Source organism: Mastigoproctus giganteus, chromosome 11 (genome assembly GCF_048544385.1).
Source record: "Mastigoproctus giganteus isolate SK-2022 chromosome 11, ASM4854438v1, whole genome shotgun sequence".
NCBI classification, from domain to species: Eukaryota; Metazoa; Arthropoda; class Arachnida; order Uropygi; family Thelyphonidae; genus Mastigoproctus; species Mastigoproctus giganteus.
In genome coordinates this window covers 50,111,796-50,130,700 of record NC_143585.1, presented here as the reverse complement: position 1 = coordinate 50,130,700, position 18,905 = coordinate 50,111,796, and the positions used below count along the sequence as shown (strand labels likewise).

Here is an 18,905-nt window from a genome sequence, read left to right as displayed (position 1 = left end):
TTAAATATTTATGTCATAAATATCTTATTTCCATTTTCATTACTTCGAGATAGAACTTGCAGTGTCTTTTGTATTAATATTAATTTTATATATCAAGGGTAAATGTGTAGTAATAAGGACTTAGAGACATTAAAAATTACATGGCACGTGACTCTTTGAGGTTCTTTGAACTGGGATTTATCGCGTGCTATGGTGAATGGAAACAATGTGGATGTTAATATTTTAAACAGGGAAATGCATGGAGGTTGAAATAACGATATCATGGCGAAGTACAGAGTTTGTTAATGATGAAATTCTTTCGTTGCAGACTGGAGAAACGCCTTTACATTTTGCTGCACGGCATGGTCATTTGAAAACTGTTGTCCTTTTGCTTCAAGACGGGGCAGGTTCTGGAGTACAGTCACTGGTAAGAAAATGCTTCCTAAAAACTGATTCTATAAGCGAAACATAAATTGATTTTATTGTTTTAAAAGAACTTCAGTTGTCAACTGTTATTTACCATGGATTTTCTTATTTATAAACAAGTCAATTATTGAATTAATTTGTAAGAAATTTAAATTAGATTTAATTTTGAATTTATAATTATTTAAATTAATTTTAATTTAATTTTAAATATGAAATAAATTACGAAAAATATACTTAACTTTTCAACCTTTTATTTATTAAATAAATTATTTAATAAAAATCGAAATTATAATAAGTATTTGCTTAATCAAATTAATAAAATTCATTAAAATCGAAATACTAATAAATATTTGTTAAACCTCACAGAATGGTGAGGGTCCTCTTCACGTGGCTGCACGTAACTGCCATTATTCTGTGGCACGAACGCTCCTAGAACACTGGAAGATTAAAAAACCGAAAGAGGTTGGATCAGCTTTGGTTAATCTACAAAATCAGGTAAACATATTATTTGAAAACATTTGAAACTCAAGTTTGATCATACGATTTTAGATAGAGTTTAGCTCACCCTTTTCCTGAGATTGGTTTAGAACTTAAATTGTCCAAGCTACTCAAAAATCTGCTTTTGTTGTTTGCTTTTCATATTTCTATGCAGGTTGGAGAAACGGTTCTTCACTATGCAGCTGAGGTGACAAAGGACAAGAACCATTATCCAACGGAAGATAAGGAGCTCACAAAACTTCTTCTCCAACATAAAGGAGATGTAAACGTTACAACCAAGGACGTAAGTGTTCTTCTGTTTCTTCTTAGAGTAGAAATCTGTTTCTCTTAACATTAAAGAGTATCCGTTTGATATAAGGGATAATAATCAATCACCATGTTATCATTGCCTGACCAAACTCTGTTGGTTAACTGTTCCACGAGAATTCTGAGTCTGTGACAGTTACTTTAAGGAAGTTTCCTTCAGAAGACATGAAATGATTAATTGGACCAGTATTATCATCTGGATTATCCCTTCTAAACATATTTTATGAAATAGGACGCCTCACAGATGTCCACGAAGTGGGAGTCGACAACTATACGAGATTTCCTATTAAGCCTACTTATATGAATAATAAATGCTATTATACATCGTTTTAATTAAAACATAGCCAAGTGGTCAACTCAGGAATCCGTCAACATCAGTAATACAGCAATACACGCATTTGAACTGACCGGATGTCGAATTCACATGACCGCTAAATACGGTGCTGTTCTTATATTTTCTACATCTTATCTATTAAGCATAATTTGATTCTTACGTTAGAGAAAATAATACCGTAAGTAAAATGCACTGGACCAGTTTATATTGATTTACATCATCACAGCATTGATCAAATTTGTTCAAGTAACTATTAACATATTTCTCTTGAACAGACAAGGGAGACTCCTGTTCACTATTGTAGCCGAGTGGGAAATTCTGACGTTCTACAAGAGATTTTAGCACACCTTGGTCCAGGAGAACTGCAAGCAGCTTGCAACAGAATTGCCAAAGTAAGAAATGAAGGAATCTTGGTATGAGTTCGTTTCATATTGATACACACTACCCTACTAAAAGTATTCGGACTCTCCCGTCTTCCAAATGCGAAGAGAAGTACATGCAAAGCAGGAACAGGTTTAGAAAGTGTGCAGGCAATAGCAAGTATATCACAAAGAAGCAGAATGGAACGCTAAAAGACGCTTATAGGAGTCAAAGAGTCATCTCCAGTTGTAGTTGGCCTGAGAACTGTCCACCGTCTGCACAGGATGAACTGAAACGCTGGATCACGGTGCGGCCAATATGTTCCTCTTCTATAATTGAACTTGAATTTAAGGAAGAATGGGCGAAAATTTCTGCTGCCTGTTAAATGGAACTTGTAAAAAGTCTTCCATGACAGATAAACGTTGTCGGTGAGGCCGATACCTCGTTGATTGCTCATTAAAACTCATAGTTTTAAAAATATATTATGTCCGAATACTTTTGGTAGGGCATTGTATCTCTTCTTACATATATCTTTATTAATGAGTTTATACACATTCTTCCATACATGTATTTTTGAGGGGGGTAAAAAGCAAAATATAATTCGAATTGCACAAAATGTTGTAGTAGTAGGTAGCCCCAAAATTTGACAGTACCTTAGGGACCAGACTAACCCAAATTCACCTCTTGACATTCCCCATCGCCATTATCACTTCAATAAACAAGAACGCATCAATAATGAATGCCATCTTAGGATCAATGATAAATGAAAATTTATCATTGATCATCATAAAATGTATTTTATTTGTACTAATCAATGAAGACTCCCTCCAATTCACAACATCTGAAAAAATATCGTTTTTCCATTCTGGATCACCAGTACAGAAGTAAACCCTTCAGAGACTTAAAGGGAAGCTCCAAAATTACGAAAGCGATATGAAGATGGTGAGGAACTTAAAGGAAAAAGAAGAGAAACTTTAAAAAAAGGGGAAAAATTATACATAATTCTGCGAAATGTCTGAAAATATTTAAAACCTAAAAATGTTTGCAAATTATCACTAATTTTAAAAATAAAATTGTTTAAATAAATATTCTAAATAGACAAGGTAAGCAGTACCATCCAGTAGAGTACTCATTTCGAATTTATTATCAAGCTACAGGTTTATTTTTCTTATTAGTTTACTTATATTATTTAAATAATGGTGTAAAAGATTTCGTAATTGCTGAGAGAGGAAAATTTATTTTTCTTTGATTATAAAACTTTAAAATGCACTCATTGCCAAAAGAAAAAAATAATTAATTAGTGAAATAACATAAAATAAACCAAAGTGAAATTAATTCTTTAATCATAACAATGAGTTATATGTTATAAAAATAATTTTATTATTTATAAGCAACTGGCAATTAACTCAATTGTAATATTTCAGAATGGATGGACGCCACTATTGTATGCGTGCCAAACAGGACATCCCGAGGTAGTTAAACTTCTTCTTCAGAACAGTGCTCGAGTAGATGTATTCGATGAGGTAAAAAAGGACGTTAAACTGGTGATAATTAAGAATCTTAGAAATCGAATAATTCTGTAGAAAGTTTAATATTTATTTCAAAAAGAGATTTTCTTTATTAATTTCAGGTTGGCAAGGCCGCCCTACATCTGGCTGGTGAAAATGGCCACGAAGAAGTTGTCGAGATCTTATTAAAACACAATGCCTTTGTCAATGCTCGATCGAAAAAGGGCATGACTCCACTTCATTTAGCTGCTCGCAATGGATACACTGCCATTGTAAGAAAACTGGTTGTTCAATATGGTGCCGTGCTGGATGCCCTCACTCTGGTGAGTAGAGAAAGTTGACCTGTCAGTGAAACGTGCAATTTATTGTATGAGGAAAATAGTATTAAAAATCACCAAATTAACTAGCTACTTTTTATCTTTTAACTTAAATTGTATTTGCGTTTCAGAACAAACGCACACCTCTTCATTTAGGAGCAGAGCGTGGACAACTCGATGTTTGCAGTATACTGATGGATATGAAAGCAGATGCTAATGCTACAGATAATGTGAGTTTCGGTTTTCAAACTTTTTATAAAAATTATCGTCTTTCATTTTATTTGACGATTTTCTTTCTCTAATTTATTTTTAATATAATTTTCTTGCTTATTAGTGTGGACAGACTCCGCTGTTGCTTGCTGCTGAAAACGACCACCCTGAAGTTGTTAAGTTATTCTTGAGGCACAAACCGGAACTTGTATCAATGGCCAATTCGGTATGTACAAATTTTAGATTCGTACTGTACTTGAACTTGCTGAACTTGAAGAGTAATCACGCTTGAAAAGTAAATAAATTAATAGAAAATAATTAACTAAAATAATTAAATATTATTTCATATATACACAAATATATATATTTTTTTCTTTTCCAGAATGGTTTCACATGTGCTCACATTGCAGCCATGAAAGGGAGTGTTGCAGTAATTAAAGAACTGATGAAATTCAATCGGGCGTTAGTAACTTCTGCCAGGAACAAGGTAAGATTTTCGGAATATATTTGGTCTACTTTTTATTTTAATAACGCCTTAGAATCATAAAAGTAAAATTATGACTGTTACTGAAATTCTTCCTCAAAACATTTGATAATAGTGAGAAGTCGGTCTCGGTGTTACCATAATATGGCTCGGAACCATCTTCAAATAAGAAATATATAACTAAATAGACAAAAAATTGCAATCTAAAACTGAGTGGAAAAGTCCTGATTTCGAATCTTGAATTTATGCATATATGTACAGCCTTGGTCTTGGGCGAGTGTAGCACGGTTTATTTTTCATCCCGAAAACTGGGATCTTTCGTCGTGCAAACCGACCGAAGGATACACACAGTTACAGTCATAATATACTAACTCCTCAATAACCTTGGTTATGAGGAATTAGTATATTACAAGAACCCTTGTAATGCCCGTTTTGGAGAAAACGATTAAACCGGCATCAACATAATAAAAGTTGAAAATATGATAATCTTTATTATTTCTTTATTTATGTTGACATAACTTTTTAGACCAGAATAGTATAAACAAACTAAACGTGTTGTTTTGATTGTATTTTAGACCAATAACACATCTCTCCACCTGGCGGCAGAAGGAGGTCATGCTGAAGTTGTTCAAGTTCTCTTAGAAGCTGGTTCCTCTGCTTCAGAAGAAAATGCGGTGAGTTGTCAATGTTTCAGGTGTATTTTAAGACTGGGGGGGGGGATGTCTGGTTAGTATATTACATGCAACACAGTTAGCAAGAAATCGAACTCATAAATATATATAATAGTACTTTAAATTCACTACCCAAATAATAATTCGTCATAAAAAATTTATTTTATTTCATAAAGCTTTTGATACGATTCCCCTATGAAAGGCTATTATATAAATTGAAGAAAACGTTGATTAATGGAATGCATCTTTGTTAGATCAAGGGCTGGCTAAAAGATAGAAGAACAGTCATAAATGAACTTTCCTCAGGGATGGATCAGTGTAGAAAGTAGAGTCCCTCGGAGATCAGTATTTGGGACTTCTACTTCTTATCTTCCTTAATGGCATTGATGAGGAAGTGCAGGGGAAGTTGTCAAAGTTTTCTGATGATGATTTAAAGGTGGGAAGAGTTGTTAACGACTAGAACCAATCATTTCCCTTCAAAATGACTTAGATCAGTTGCATGTATAGTTTGAAAAATGGAAACTGAATTTCAGTGCTTCTAAAAGTAAGATTTTTGCGCTTAGGGACATTCACAGGTTACTTACAAGACAGATACGGAGTAGACGGTGATTTAGAGAGTGATTAGACGCCAATTAACCTGACAGAGATATATAAGGCCCTGAAGTGAATCAGTAAAATGAACGAGAGTGGAATATTTTCGTTGGTGGAAGAGAAACAATGGAGAGGGAGAATATACAACATTTTCGGAAATAACAGAAGGCTTAATCTCACGAAGTTACTTTTGGGAAGTGTGTTGTAGATCACTAAAATGAAATGCCTGCCATAATAGACGAGGCAAGGAGTTTTATAATGTTCAAAGTAAAATTAGTGCTTTTGGGGAAGCGAAATTTTTAAAATTGGATTTTTTTTTTTTTTCTGGATGCAGAAAAAGTCCCCTAACTTACATTATTTGATAATAATAAAAAAATAAGAAGAAGGAAGAAGAAATTGATTGGAAAAGTGAAGTGGATCCTCAAGAGAGACAACACGTACAGAAAACACGAAATCAAAATCAGAGAATAGGATAATACTTAGAATACTTACACGCAGAAGCAGAACTTCCGCGCACTCAGCAAGGAGACTACGTCGATACAAATAAAACTCCCAGAGGAAATTAAATAATCGAATATTCAATGAAAATCAAATACCCTTCTACAGGAGTATCGGACAAGAGGAGTAAGAAGGAAACGAACCACTAGGCCAGAAGACGATCGAGGAGTTCTGGGACAACATATGGAGCAATGAAATAAAACATAAGAGGTTATCCCCATGGATAGAAGAAATACTACGGAAAAAAACAAGGGCGTACAAGAGATGAGAGAGTGGGAGATTCGGGAGGAAGAAGTACAGCAGTCGGTCAAGAATTCCCACAACTGGCGAACCCCAGGAACGGATAACGGCCACAATTATGGCCACAGAAGCCGATGCGCCAACAACTACCAAAAAAAAAAAAAAAAAAAAAAAAGTGACAACCCAAATCCCAGGTGTCAGAACAGTAAAATAAAAAAAAAGAAGCTAAATAAATGAAAAATAATAATTAAAGAAATAAATAAATAATTTTAATCCCACACCCTGGTTACAGTGAAGAGGAAGATGTAAGTCGGAGTGCCAGCAGAGAAAGAGAGAGAGTAAAAAAAAAATGGCAGAGTGGTTATCTGTCCTGCACAGAGTGAGAAAGAAGAAAAAGGTAGCCAAGGCTGCTCTTTACAGGAAAAAAAAAATTGCGCTGAAGTAACAGTCAGTAGAAGAAGTGACTTTCAGTTGGTAGTGGCATTCATTGTTAATGATCGCGATTTCCACGTCGGTGATTGGCGATCAGTGTCCTCCTCCAGGCAAATACCTCAGCTCCAAAGGTCTGGAAGGCTTCGAGGTTGTTCTGGGTACATATCAGTTGATGCAGATCTGCTGGGGGGAAGTCCTGGATCTTATTCTGGAGACGGTTTCTGATGTCGTTGTAATGTACACACTCCAGAAGCAAGTGCTTCCAACTTTCACTTTGTCCGCAAAAGCAGTAGGGAGTGTCAGTGAGTCCCAGTGTATGCAGTTTCTCATTTAGAGAACCGTGTCCGGTAATGAGAAAGGAAGATTCGAGGCTGAGGGAGAACCATCGGGCGTTATTTTTTAGTGGTTGCAAAGGTTACAAGAAAACTCCGAGTTACTTCCCCCTACAGTAGAAAAATCCCATCTGGTCTGCCATACATTGAAGAGTTTATTGAGACATCGAGATTTCTCCTGCTTATATCCGTAGTTATTGAGAGTTCTATATCAAGGATCGTTGCCGGAATACCTTTTTTAATTCGATAGCAGAGCCCCTTGTAGATTGTATAAAGGTCGAGAGGGAGGGTGCCTGCTATAACTTGGAGAGCTGCTGTAGAAACCGTACGGCAGATTCGATGGGTCGCCAGTAACATAGCTCTTTATATAGAGTTTAGATTTTCTTTCATCTTAATTTGTATTGGTATTGGAGTTTAAGGGCACAAGGGCAGCTAAGGCCAAAATGTGCCATTCATCTTAATGATGGGAACTCTGTGAAACCAGGCCCCGGCAGTATAGGTTACTACTGGGAGAAAGACATCTTTATAATAAAGAAGAAGGATTCGTTTTGATAGATCCACTCACTTCTTGAGATTCGTATAATTGCGCCGCCGCAATTATACGGATAACCATGGCGAAATGGTGTACCACAATCAAGGTCGAGAATATCACATCCAGACCGATCTCCATCAGGAGAGGAATCTTTCAGGGAGATGTCCTGAGCCCGCTGGAGTTCTGCTAGCACTCAACACGCTATCCACCATGCTCAACAAAAGCAAGTATGGATAAAACCTCAAGAAAGGAAGGAAAAACCTTCCTTTTGTACACTCTCTTGCACCTGGTGCACATGGATGACATCAAGCTCTACGCGGCAACCAAGAAGCAATTCCAGCAACTACTCCTTTTCATCGAAGAATTCAGCAATGATATCCGGATGGAATTTGGTCTAGACAAATGCAAGACCCACGGATTGCATTAAGGGAAATTAGTCGGCCGAAACTACCAACTATACACTGGTCAAGAGATCGATACCATGACAGAGGGAGAGACCTACAAATATCTGGGGACGATGCAGGCTCAGCAGTAAGAACACAAGGAGATCAAGGCCAGAAAGACGTATGCAGTGCAGTTCAGTGCTAAAAAAAAATTATGATATTAGGGTCACCCGTAAATTGCGTGTGTTCTCTGGTCCGACTGAGTTAGTCGGTCTGGAGACCGACTAACTCAGCCACGGAGTGAAAAACGCCCATTAAAGTTCCTCGCGTCATTGACGGGATTCGAACCCAGGCCTTTTCCACCCGGTGTGGGGAGGACGGTGACGATACCACTGTGCTACGCGCGCAGACAGTCCAGTGCTAAGCTACTCCGGGATCATAGATTGTATTAACGCAGAGCTGGAGGATATCATGAGAAAGACAAGGACAATGATCGCCAAGGGCCGCCAACATCACCCGAAGTCAGCCTTGGAGAGACTGATAATAGCGCGGATAGGAGGAAGGGGCCTGATAGACCTCATTGAGCAACAGAAGACAGCGTTTGCTAACCTAAAGGATTACTTCCAGAAAAGTACAGCAGCACTTTACCTAGCCATAAGAAAGATAGACAAGCGGAATATCCAACTCAACTTAAGCGAGAATTCCCGCTTCGACCAGACGGAACAAACGAAGCTAAAAGATGGACAAAGAAGGCACTCCATCGCAAAATAGACACTACAATGCCTCCATCAAGACCACATAGATAAAATAGCTTCCAGTGTGTGGCTCACGAGCAGGATCCTCTATTCCGAGACTGAGGGAGTCATACTCGCCATCCAAGACCAGGTAATCAACACCAAGAACTATAGAAAATTCATCGCAAAGTACCCGGAGTGTCAGATGACACATGTCGACGATGCCATCTGACCTCAAAACGATCCAACACATCAACGCAGGATGCAAGGTGATCACCCAGATGGAGTACACTCATAGCCACCACCAAGTAGCCAGGATAATACATCAGAAGCTAGCGAGGAAATACAAGTTCATCAAAGAAAAGGTACCGTATCACAAGTACGAAGCCCAGGCCGTATTAGCATCCCTAACCCACAAGCTGTACTGGTATCGTGCCACAATAAAGGACAAGACAATCCCACACAACATAAACCTAGTCGACAAGAAGGATAATGCTAGCTGTTTGATCGACATCGCGGTATCCAACACTAACATTGGGCCCTATCACGGGCCCAGCGGCTAATAGGGCAGAAGAACAACGGTACACGACATTACACATCACAAGATCCACACACTTTTAAATAGCTGGCCTTTACAGCGTATTGACACTGACAATGCAAACTACGCGGAGATGGGGGAAACTCCTGGTGCCGTTTGACCCTAAACACACTTTACATTTATCCAACACTGAAAACCTCCAAAAAAATGCAAGCGGATGAGCAAAGAATGCAAGGAGCAATTAACCGCTGAAGCCACAGTCATAATACAAAACGCACTGCAACATGTACACGGCCTACATCGATTACCGCAAGGTCTTCTACTTTGTGCTTGAGAGCTGACCAACAGAGACGCTGAAGATCTACAAAGTCAATTCGACAGGAAAAACTTCCTAGAAGCAACCATGGCCAAATGGTTTACCACCATCAAGGTCAAGAATATCACAACTAGACTGCTCCCCATCAGGCGAGGAATCATTAATCCCTGAGCCAACTCCAGCAAACCAACGAGGAAAAGATCAGGAAGTACACGGACATAAAACAGAAGATCAAATAGATATGGCATATGCAAAAAGTAACGACCATCCCATCATCTTGTCAACCACCAGTACGTGGCAAAGACTATACACAAGAGCCTAGCAAAAATCGGTCTGCCAGAGAACACCTACAAGGAACTGCAGAAAGTCGCAAGGCTGAACACCTGTAGGATAGTCAGAGATTTCCTCGACCAACAGTACCACCAGACATGACAACCACCCAGTTTACTTGGTACCATTACCCGTCACGGGGTGGAAACTCCCCCCCCCCCCCATCAGGAACAAAGAATAATAATTCAGAAAAAACGTTCCAACTTTCTGGAAATTGGTCTCATAAGCTGACAGCCCTTTTGAAACAATTTCAAAATACATTTTTTCCTTTAATTTAAAAAAAGGCAAAAAACATGCTGTGAAGCTTTATATTTTATAAACATTGCTAAAATACTACAGTAGTGTAAGGTTATAAAGATTTAAAATTCACCTGATCTTCACATAGGCAACTTTATTGATAAACTTAAATACGGTGTTCACTGTAAGTTTTTTGGTTCAGCAATTAAATATCTTAACCCAGCTTGAACTTCCGCTTCGTTTGCGCAAAGTACTTTGAATAATAATGTTGGAAAATATCAGTATGGTTAAATTTGATCTTGTTTTTATTGCTTAATCAATGATATATAAACAGTTTTGTCCTATATCTTGAGATATATCATACATATATTTTATCTTTAAAGAAATAGAAAAAGTTTGTGAGTTTCTATAATATATATATATATTAAAAACATTGTCTTTTCAGGAGGGATACACTCCATTGCATTTGACAGCAAAACATGGCCACGTCAGAGTATTACAAGTGCTAAAGGCTGCAGTATCGTGGCGTATCACAAGCAAAAAAGTAAGTATCATTTGAGGCATTCGCATATATACATAAGCCCCTATTGTCTTTGCCATATCCGTCCGTGTTTCCATTTGGCTGTCTGTCCGTCCGTTCGCATGTAACAGCTCGACTCCCAGCGGACGGATTTTCTTGAAATTTTATATTTGACTTGAATTTCTGTATTACAAGGCGCAATTTTCAGGAAAATTACAGAAGTTGAAGGGATAATCCAGGAATTAAAAAACGTTGGGTTCTGTGAGTTTTAAGTTGGTCTGTAAATAGACACTGATTAGTTTCGGCACGTGTTCGGACTGGTTTGGAAGAGAGAGACAGAAAGAGAGAGAGAGAGAGAGAGAGAGAGAGAGAGAGAGAGAGAGAGAGAGAGAGAGAGAGAGAGAGAGAGAGGAAAGGGGGAGGGATATTTTAGATGCAAATTCAGAAGAATAGTGCCCATGGGAGTATCTATGGAAAACACATGCAGCAGAACGAAAAGGTCTACAAGATGGACAGTGAAGACACTTTATAAGAGATGGTTCATTTATTAACCAGATTACCCTCTTATAAAACTTCTCTTGAGAGAAGTTTCAGGTGCACTGCACTAGATGTGGGAACAATATTACGTGGCAGGGACGATTTGAGATTTATACAGAGTGAGAAATTCTTTAGAAGAAAAGTAAAACCGACAGCGAAAGAGAAAACCCAGTTTTAAGATGCAGAAGAAGCAATATTTGCGATTTTATTATGATAAAAAAGGCTAGAAGCCCGTGTAATTATCTCTAATAGGTATATGTGATTGAAGATAAGCATAAAAGCAGTAGACTCCTTTTTGAGAGACAGTACCGAGTTTTAGAGGGATTTGAATTAACTAGGTTATCTTTGTCCCATTGGCGAATTACTTGGAGATTAGTATTCAATGAAATGAAAGTGGATATTCGAGAAGATAAAGCTGTTTGTGCATGGCAAGGTTTCTCAAAGTGGAAGGTCGAATGGAATCAGCAAAACTATGGATAGGATTTCCAGTCAGTGTAAGATCATTAATATACAAGAGGAAAACAGTGAAAGAAAGAACCTTTGGAAACACCAGCAAAAGGTAGAAGGTAGGGCTTTTCAGGAGGATCAGTAAATTGGGTTATATTGCTGCGTATATAATATGTCTTAATTTGCGTGCGTCCTGTGATCGATTTGCTGGACGACACGAATTTACGAGAGACAAAACCATGCTACCTTCGCCTCAGACCAACTAACTTAGGTACACAGAAAAAAGGCCCATAAAATTTCCTGTCACTGAATGGATTCAAACTGAGGTCTTTTCCAACCAGTGTGGGGCAGACGGTGATTATACCAACTGTGCTATCCACGAAGGCCCAAAGGTAGAAGACAGAACCAACTGCCATCATCTGTAGCAGCAATCAGAGAGAAAACTGGACACCCAATTGCAAAAAGCAGTCGACAATTCATAAGATGGAAGCTTGTTTAGAAGACTTTTATGCCAAACACGATCAAAAGCGTTAGAAATGTCATGAGCAACAGCTTGAGTGGCACCAAACTTTTCTGTTGAACTTGTACAATGATGGGTAACATAAACCAATATACAAGTATCACCAGTGGATCGACACTGACAGAATCCAATTAGCGATCATTGATCAGATGGAAGGTTTCGAGATAGTTTAGGAGTTGGCGGTTAATAGATCTCTCTTTTAATTTCGAAGTAGAGATAAGTGGAATGGGACTTTAAAAGTATCCTTTTTATTTTCACTACAGTACTTGAAGAAAAACTTTTGATGTGCATCAATATTATATATATGATAATATAATACCTGAATTAATTTCACTTTTTTCTCATTCAGACGGGACTTACAGCATTGCACGTTGCAGCAAGTTATGGCCAAGCAGATTTCGTCCGAGAAATGCTCACACAAGTTCCTGCATCTCTTACAAGTGAGAGACCTTCAGATACCACAAGCGAGGACGTAAGGAAATATTCTTAAACTTATAAGAACTGTTTATTTGAAAAATAAATAAATATAAAAATAAAATACACTGGTTAATATTGATTTAAAATATCTAATAGATTAATTTTTTAACAGTATGGTGTGACTCCACTTCATCTAGCTGCAGAAAATGGCCACGAAGGTGTAGTTCGAATATTGTTAAATAGTTCCGGTGTCCACACAGATTGTGCTACTTTAAACTTGGTAAGATAAAAATGTTAGATATGAAGTTTTCTACTCTTATCAAAATAGTATGTTTCCAATGAGAAATTATTAAATTTAAATTTCTGAGCGCAATTATTCAATTGATATTGCAATTCTGAATATATAAATTTATTATATAGAAATTTATTGAGCATAGAATGATCGACTGCACAGAGGAAGCGTTTTTGAATTGTCATTAACGTTATGCTCAATGGAATGCATTTAATTGGACTTCAATAATAATAATTAGACATTCATATAATGAGTTTTTATTTCCATGTATTATCTTTACTAAGAAATTTCTGAAAAAATATTTATTTTTATTTAAAAGCAACTATTGAGTTTCGATAATACATTCGGAGAATTTTAATATTTGGATGAGTCGGCTCAGCAGGATAATTTTTTTACACTTCCCTTCTCTTTCAGAAGAGAGCAGACTATGCATTATTTGAATTCTTTGATAAATTATCTAACTTTGATAAGATGTTTTCTGAGATTAGTATTAGCGACTTGGTTCAGCAGAGTTCCAAGTCCCATTCACTGAACCAGCCAAAAAGCAACTAAATAAAATAAATAATAAAAAAATTTCATCTCCTCTAATTGTCAAACTTAATTATCGGCCGAAATAACTTATTCTACTAATTAACAACTCGCTAAAATGCATCCTCTATAAACCTCTTCCCATCCCCACCGAATTTGAGTGCATGGCCTCCAAGTTATAGTATCCTTTACAACAGTGAAAATTTCTCCTTCATTCATTTTACCATCCTCTCTCAGAGCCTTTTAGACTTTAGTCCGGCCCTTTTCTCCCTCCGGGGGTGTGTAGTTTCCAAGCTGCATAGACCACCTGTCAGTCTCAAAGTATCGATACAAATGAACGGTAGCTCCAACTTTCCATAAACAAAATAGAATCCTGGACTTCGCGGAATGGATATCAACTATCAGAAAAGAAATGCACTGCCACTCACTGTTTCAAGCGACAGGTTCTCCATCCTGATCCTGACTTGCAAATAAACTATACTCCAATCCCATTAGTCACTACCGTTAGATTTCTTGGACTGATATTAGACAGCAAGCTGAACTTCTAAGCTCACATCCCTCACTTAAGAACTACTTGTCTAAAGCATTTGAACATACTTCGAGCAGTCTCGTCCATGTCATGGGGAGCTGATCGGTATATTTTATTGCATCTTTACAGAACTTTAATCCGTTCACGCTTAGATTATGGTTGTCCAGTATATGACTCTGCCAGAAGCACTACTTTACAATGTCTAAATGTGATCTAGCACAGTGCTCTGAGGATTGCTTTGGGCGCTTTCAGGGCTTCTCCAATCCAAAGTCTACATATTGAAGCGCACGACTTTCCATTACATCTTCGCAAGAAAACATTACTACCACAATATGCTGTTAAGATCTAGAGTCTTCGATCGCACCCCTAATTGGGAGTATCTTTATAATACTCGGTGGGATTTGTTCTATGAGAGCAAGGAAAATAGCAATTATATTTGACTTGCTTCATTCACGATTAAGGAGCTTGTTCAGAGTTGGAATATCGATTTTAGTGATATTTTTTCAGAATACAACTGCACCTGTTCCACCTTGGACGTACATTTCTGCCTCTTACAATGTACACTTTCTTCAGTGGGGGGAAGAATGCCATACCTCCCTGCAATATCAGGCAGTTGCACGCAGCTCACTCTACTCTGAACTCCATTGCCTATAAAATCTATACTGACGAATCGAAAACTGCCAGTACAGGCTGCAGTTTCCTTCACTTACTGTTACAGCCTCATTACCATTAGCATGCAGCGTCTTCACTGCTGAATTATATGCCATTAAGTTAGCACTTAGTAAAATTATTGAGTTTTCCATTTTACCTGCCATAATTTATATCTACTTCCTCAGTGCTATCTCTGCCATTAGAAAGAATTTTTAATCTTCTCATCCTATCTTGAAATACATTCATTCTCATCTAATCTCCTACAGCATGTCCAATCAGACAATCAGTTTTTTCTGGATCCTTGCCCATGCTAGCATTCTGGGAAATGAAAGTGCTTATCGTGCCGCTAAACATCCTCAATTCTCTCTCTTACAATAGTGTGGACATAGTGGACATAGTGTTTTTTTGTTATGCGGTTCCCGTGGTTTCCCACAAATCCGCGTTAAATACTCTGTTAACATAGCAAAGCCAGTCAGTGTGGGTTATGTGTGAGTAGTGTGTTGTTTTTGTTGTTTGACTGGCCTCTTCGTTACTGGGAGGCGCGATCACCAGGAAGGAGCCTCCCAGCATCCGTCCACTGGCACGAGGAGCCGGACCAGGGAGTAAAAGACATCTGATGGGCCGTCCACACTCTTGCAGGAGCGAGAGTGGGGAGAGCCAAGGAAAGTGGAAGACAGACAAGATAGCGAGGATGACAGAGCGTAGGCATCCTCCCAGGCGAAACGGAGCAGGAAGAGTGCTAGGTGCAGTTGTGGGAGTCCTGGAGAAAGACTGTGGGTAGGAAGAAGAGAATAGGTAAAGTTCAAATTAAAGAGTCCAGGATCGTCACAATGGAGAATCACGGAGCGGCGTCGACAGGGCTGTCCGCCATTTGCAGTTTCATGTCTGGAAGTTTCCGGTGCTGGGTATCAGTTGCTGTCTAGAGGAGGTTATCCAGGAGTAGTGTTCGGGAGTTGCAGGTGATGCCAGCGACGACGAAAGACCTCGTTGGCATAACTGGTCAGTGCACGGAAGGCATCATTAGATTCCAATAACTTGGTTTCTGGCCGAAGTGATGTAGTGTGGAGGTCTAGGAGTAGTTGGTTTCTTAGATCTAAGTATACGTTGCATGAGTGCATCACGTGATCCCAGTCTTCAGGTTTTCCGCAGGTACAGAGGGCATCCTCGACTAGGCCGAACTCTAGAAGGCGTCTCTTGAAGGACCCGTGGCCAGTTAATAGGAAGGAAGCATATACGTTAGGGAAGAACCAAGTGGAACGTTGCTTGTTGATGTAGGTTACCTCAGGAAGGAAAAGTTTAGTAGTTGCACCAGTTGTGGAGTTATTCCAGCGTGTTTGCCATAAGTTTATGAATTGTAGCCACATACGTTTATGTTCCTTTTTGATGTCGGTATCGGTACGGGTTTGAATAGTGAGGAATTCAGCTTCCTTATTCTTCTTGATGGCATGAGAAAGTCCGATAAAAGCGACGTGGAGATCCAAAGGGAGGCGGCCTGTTAGTAGCTGTAGGGCGGCAGTTGATGTCGTTCTACATGCGCGGGTCATTTGTAGTAGCATAAGTCGTTGAATTTGCTGAATTTTACGTTGAACATGCACTAAGGTCATTCGGTGGTACCATACTGCAGCTCCATATGTGACAATTGGTATAAATACTACTGAGTATAAAAGGCGTTGAGTTGGTCCTTTAAGACCCCAGTCCTTGCGGGTAAAGCGTGCTAACATAGTGATGTAATTTTTTATCTTTTCTTTGATAGCTTGGATATGAGGAATGAAAGTTCTCCTGTCGTCCAAAATTACTCCCAGATACTTCACCGATCGGTAGTTTTTCAGTGGGCGGCCATTAAAACGTATGGTAGGAGGTCTGGAGAAGTCCAGTTTGCCTTTTAATAGGAGGGTTTTGCTCTTCTCAGTGGAGACTGAGAGTTTATTTTCCGTGGCCCATACGGACAGAGCAGCGAGAACAACCGTAGCCTGGGTTTCTATGGTGGCGCGGGTGGGGCCCTCAATGATAATAACCATGTCGTCGGCATAAGAAAGCTGAGTAGTGTGTGGGTAGTCCCTCAGGAGCCAGTCGTCGAGTATCATATTCCAGATAGCTGGCCCCAGGATGGAGCCCTGGGGACAGCCTCGGGTTTGATGTCGGGTGATGCAGTGATATTTTGTTTTGATGCTGACCTTGCGGTTAGAGAAGTAGCTTTTGAGGCAGTGGTAGAAATCCCAAGTACAGTTAGAGACTCTGGCCCTCTGAAGAACGCCCGGCCACCACACTGTGTCAAAAGCTCCTTTGAAGTCAATGAAGATTGCCAGTACATAAGTTGCATCCGACTGTTCTGCAACTTTGAGGGTTTTAGATAGAGCATCAATTGTGGAGCACCCTTGTTTGAATCCAAATTGAAGCGAGGATGCCAAACCACTGGCTTCATATCGGGGTTGGAAGCGGGAGAGCAGCAGTCTCTCTCTTACAATATCCTCAGGTTCCTCACACTGACTATAAACCCATCATTCGCAAAATATGCTTCGACAATTGGTCACATATCTGGAAAAGTAACGCCAACGGTAAACTGTACCAAAAAAAGAAGATTCAAAGCTATGGCTCTCTGGCTTCCGACGAGAGGAAGTGGTATTGGCAAGACTGAGAATAGGACACACTCATCATACTAATCTCTTCTTATTATTGGGAGAAAACCCACCTCAATGCTCATTCTGTCAGACGCAACTTACGATCCATCATTTTCTGGCTGATTGTCCCATATATTCAACTATCCGGTCAAATACTTTTCAATTCCTCTCCATGTTGAATATATCACATGATTTATCTCATTTATTAGGAAATTAAGCAAACATTGAAGGACTTTTATAGCATATAAAACATATTGGCTTGTACAAGAGCATATAATTTAACATCTATAACTTTATATTGCCAATAAATAAACAACGAACAGACAATTTGGCCTCAGTAGCTCTTGTGTCGTTAAGACCAATACCAATAACAACAACAATGGACCACGTATTCTCATGGGAGCACCCTTTTGCGAATCGCACCAGGCTCATTGCCGTTCTTCGGACTCTTTCCAAGAGGCTTGATTGGGAGGCTTTTTAGGTGTTACACACAGTATTCAAATCGTATAAAAAACATTGTGGAAATCCCATTGTCTCGAAACTTGATACTAGACATGTTGGAGACACAACTTGTGTAATCGAGACCCGCTAATATCGAGAACCGCATATTAGCGGTCTAGATTACACAAGTTGTCTGTCCAGCACAATATTCCAAGTGCAGTCAGACAGTTGCCTTCTTTATACAGTACAGTGGAATTGTGAGTTTCTTATTAGTCTGCGTGGGTAGCACAATGGAGTCACCACCATCCTCCCCACACCGTGTGGAAAAGGCCCAGATTCGAATCACATCGATGACGCGAGGAACTTTAATGGGCTTTTTTTTCTCTCCGTGGCTGAATTATTGGTCTCAGACATAGATAGCAAGGTTTTTCCCCCAGGGTTTTTTGTCCAGCAAAACAGGCAAATCGACCAGAGAAAACACGCAACTTACAGACACAAATACGGGCTTATGTAATGAATTAAGGGTGACCCTAATATAATAATTTGAATTTTTGTGAGTTCCTTATCTCTACAAGCAAATATTTCGTAAATCATCACCATGGCCTTCCTTGCCACCTGTCTACATTGCACGGAGTGTTTCATGTCCTTCTTTATCAGAAACAAGAGTAGTCTCAGTGCCAATGTTTTGGGAATCTTCGCTTCTTAGACCAATCTGAAGAGTAACCATTAATCACAACTCTCTACCTCCTGCATTACAGCCACACTGCGATCCATATAAATATCTTACCCGTGATTTAAACATGTTCTAACGCACAGTATCATCTCGTGCAGGACTGAGTCAAAATCTTTCAAAAGCTTTGCTAAAATACCTTATATTAGCGTTTATTCTTTTCAATTATTTTCAAGACGATGATGTTACACCCGTAAAAGTTCGAGTGTTTACAAGAAAGACTATTTTGCTTTAAAAGAGGAGAGACATTGCAATCACGTTCCAATTAAAAAAAAAAACCCTATTAAGAAATATCAGCTTCCAACAACGACTTCCCTTTTAGTCTGAATTTGTTTTTTGGTTCGTCTAAGTATTTAAATAAATTTGTCTTTTCAATTATGAAAGTTATTAAATCATGCTGCAGATGCCAAGGAATAAGC

General features: G+C 38.8%; 1 protein-coding gene across 1 annotated transcript in view; it reads left to right on the top strand.

The window, feature by feature from the left end:
* The window catches only part of nompC (no mechanoreceptor potential C), a 103,786-nt gene that overhangs the window by 58,504 nt on the left and 26,377 nt on the right, over positions 1-18,905 (top strand). Inside the window, exons 11-23 of the mRNA XM_090384425.1 lie at positions 308-406; positions 772-900; positions 1,058-1,186; positions 1,819-1,935; positions 3,328-3,426; positions 3,534-3,734; positions 3,860-3,958; positions 4,063-4,164; positions 4,321-4,425; positions 4,998-5,096; positions 10,702-10,800; positions 12,630-12,752; positions 12,870-12,977. Coding sequence (XP_090240551.1) covers positions 308-406; positions 772-900; positions 1,058-1,186; positions 1,819-1,935; positions 3,328-3,426; positions 3,534-3,734; positions 3,860-3,958; positions 4,063-4,164; positions 4,321-4,425; positions 4,998-5,096; positions 10,702-10,800; positions 12,630-12,752; positions 12,870-12,977 — 1,509 coding nt within the window. The remainder of the gene's footprint in view (positions 1-307; positions 407-771; positions 901-1,057; positions 1,187-1,818; positions 1,936-3,327; positions 3,427-3,533; positions 3,735-3,859; positions 3,959-4,062; positions 4,165-4,320; positions 4,426-4,997; positions 5,097-10,701; positions 10,801-12,629; positions 12,753-12,869; positions 12,978-18,905) is intronic.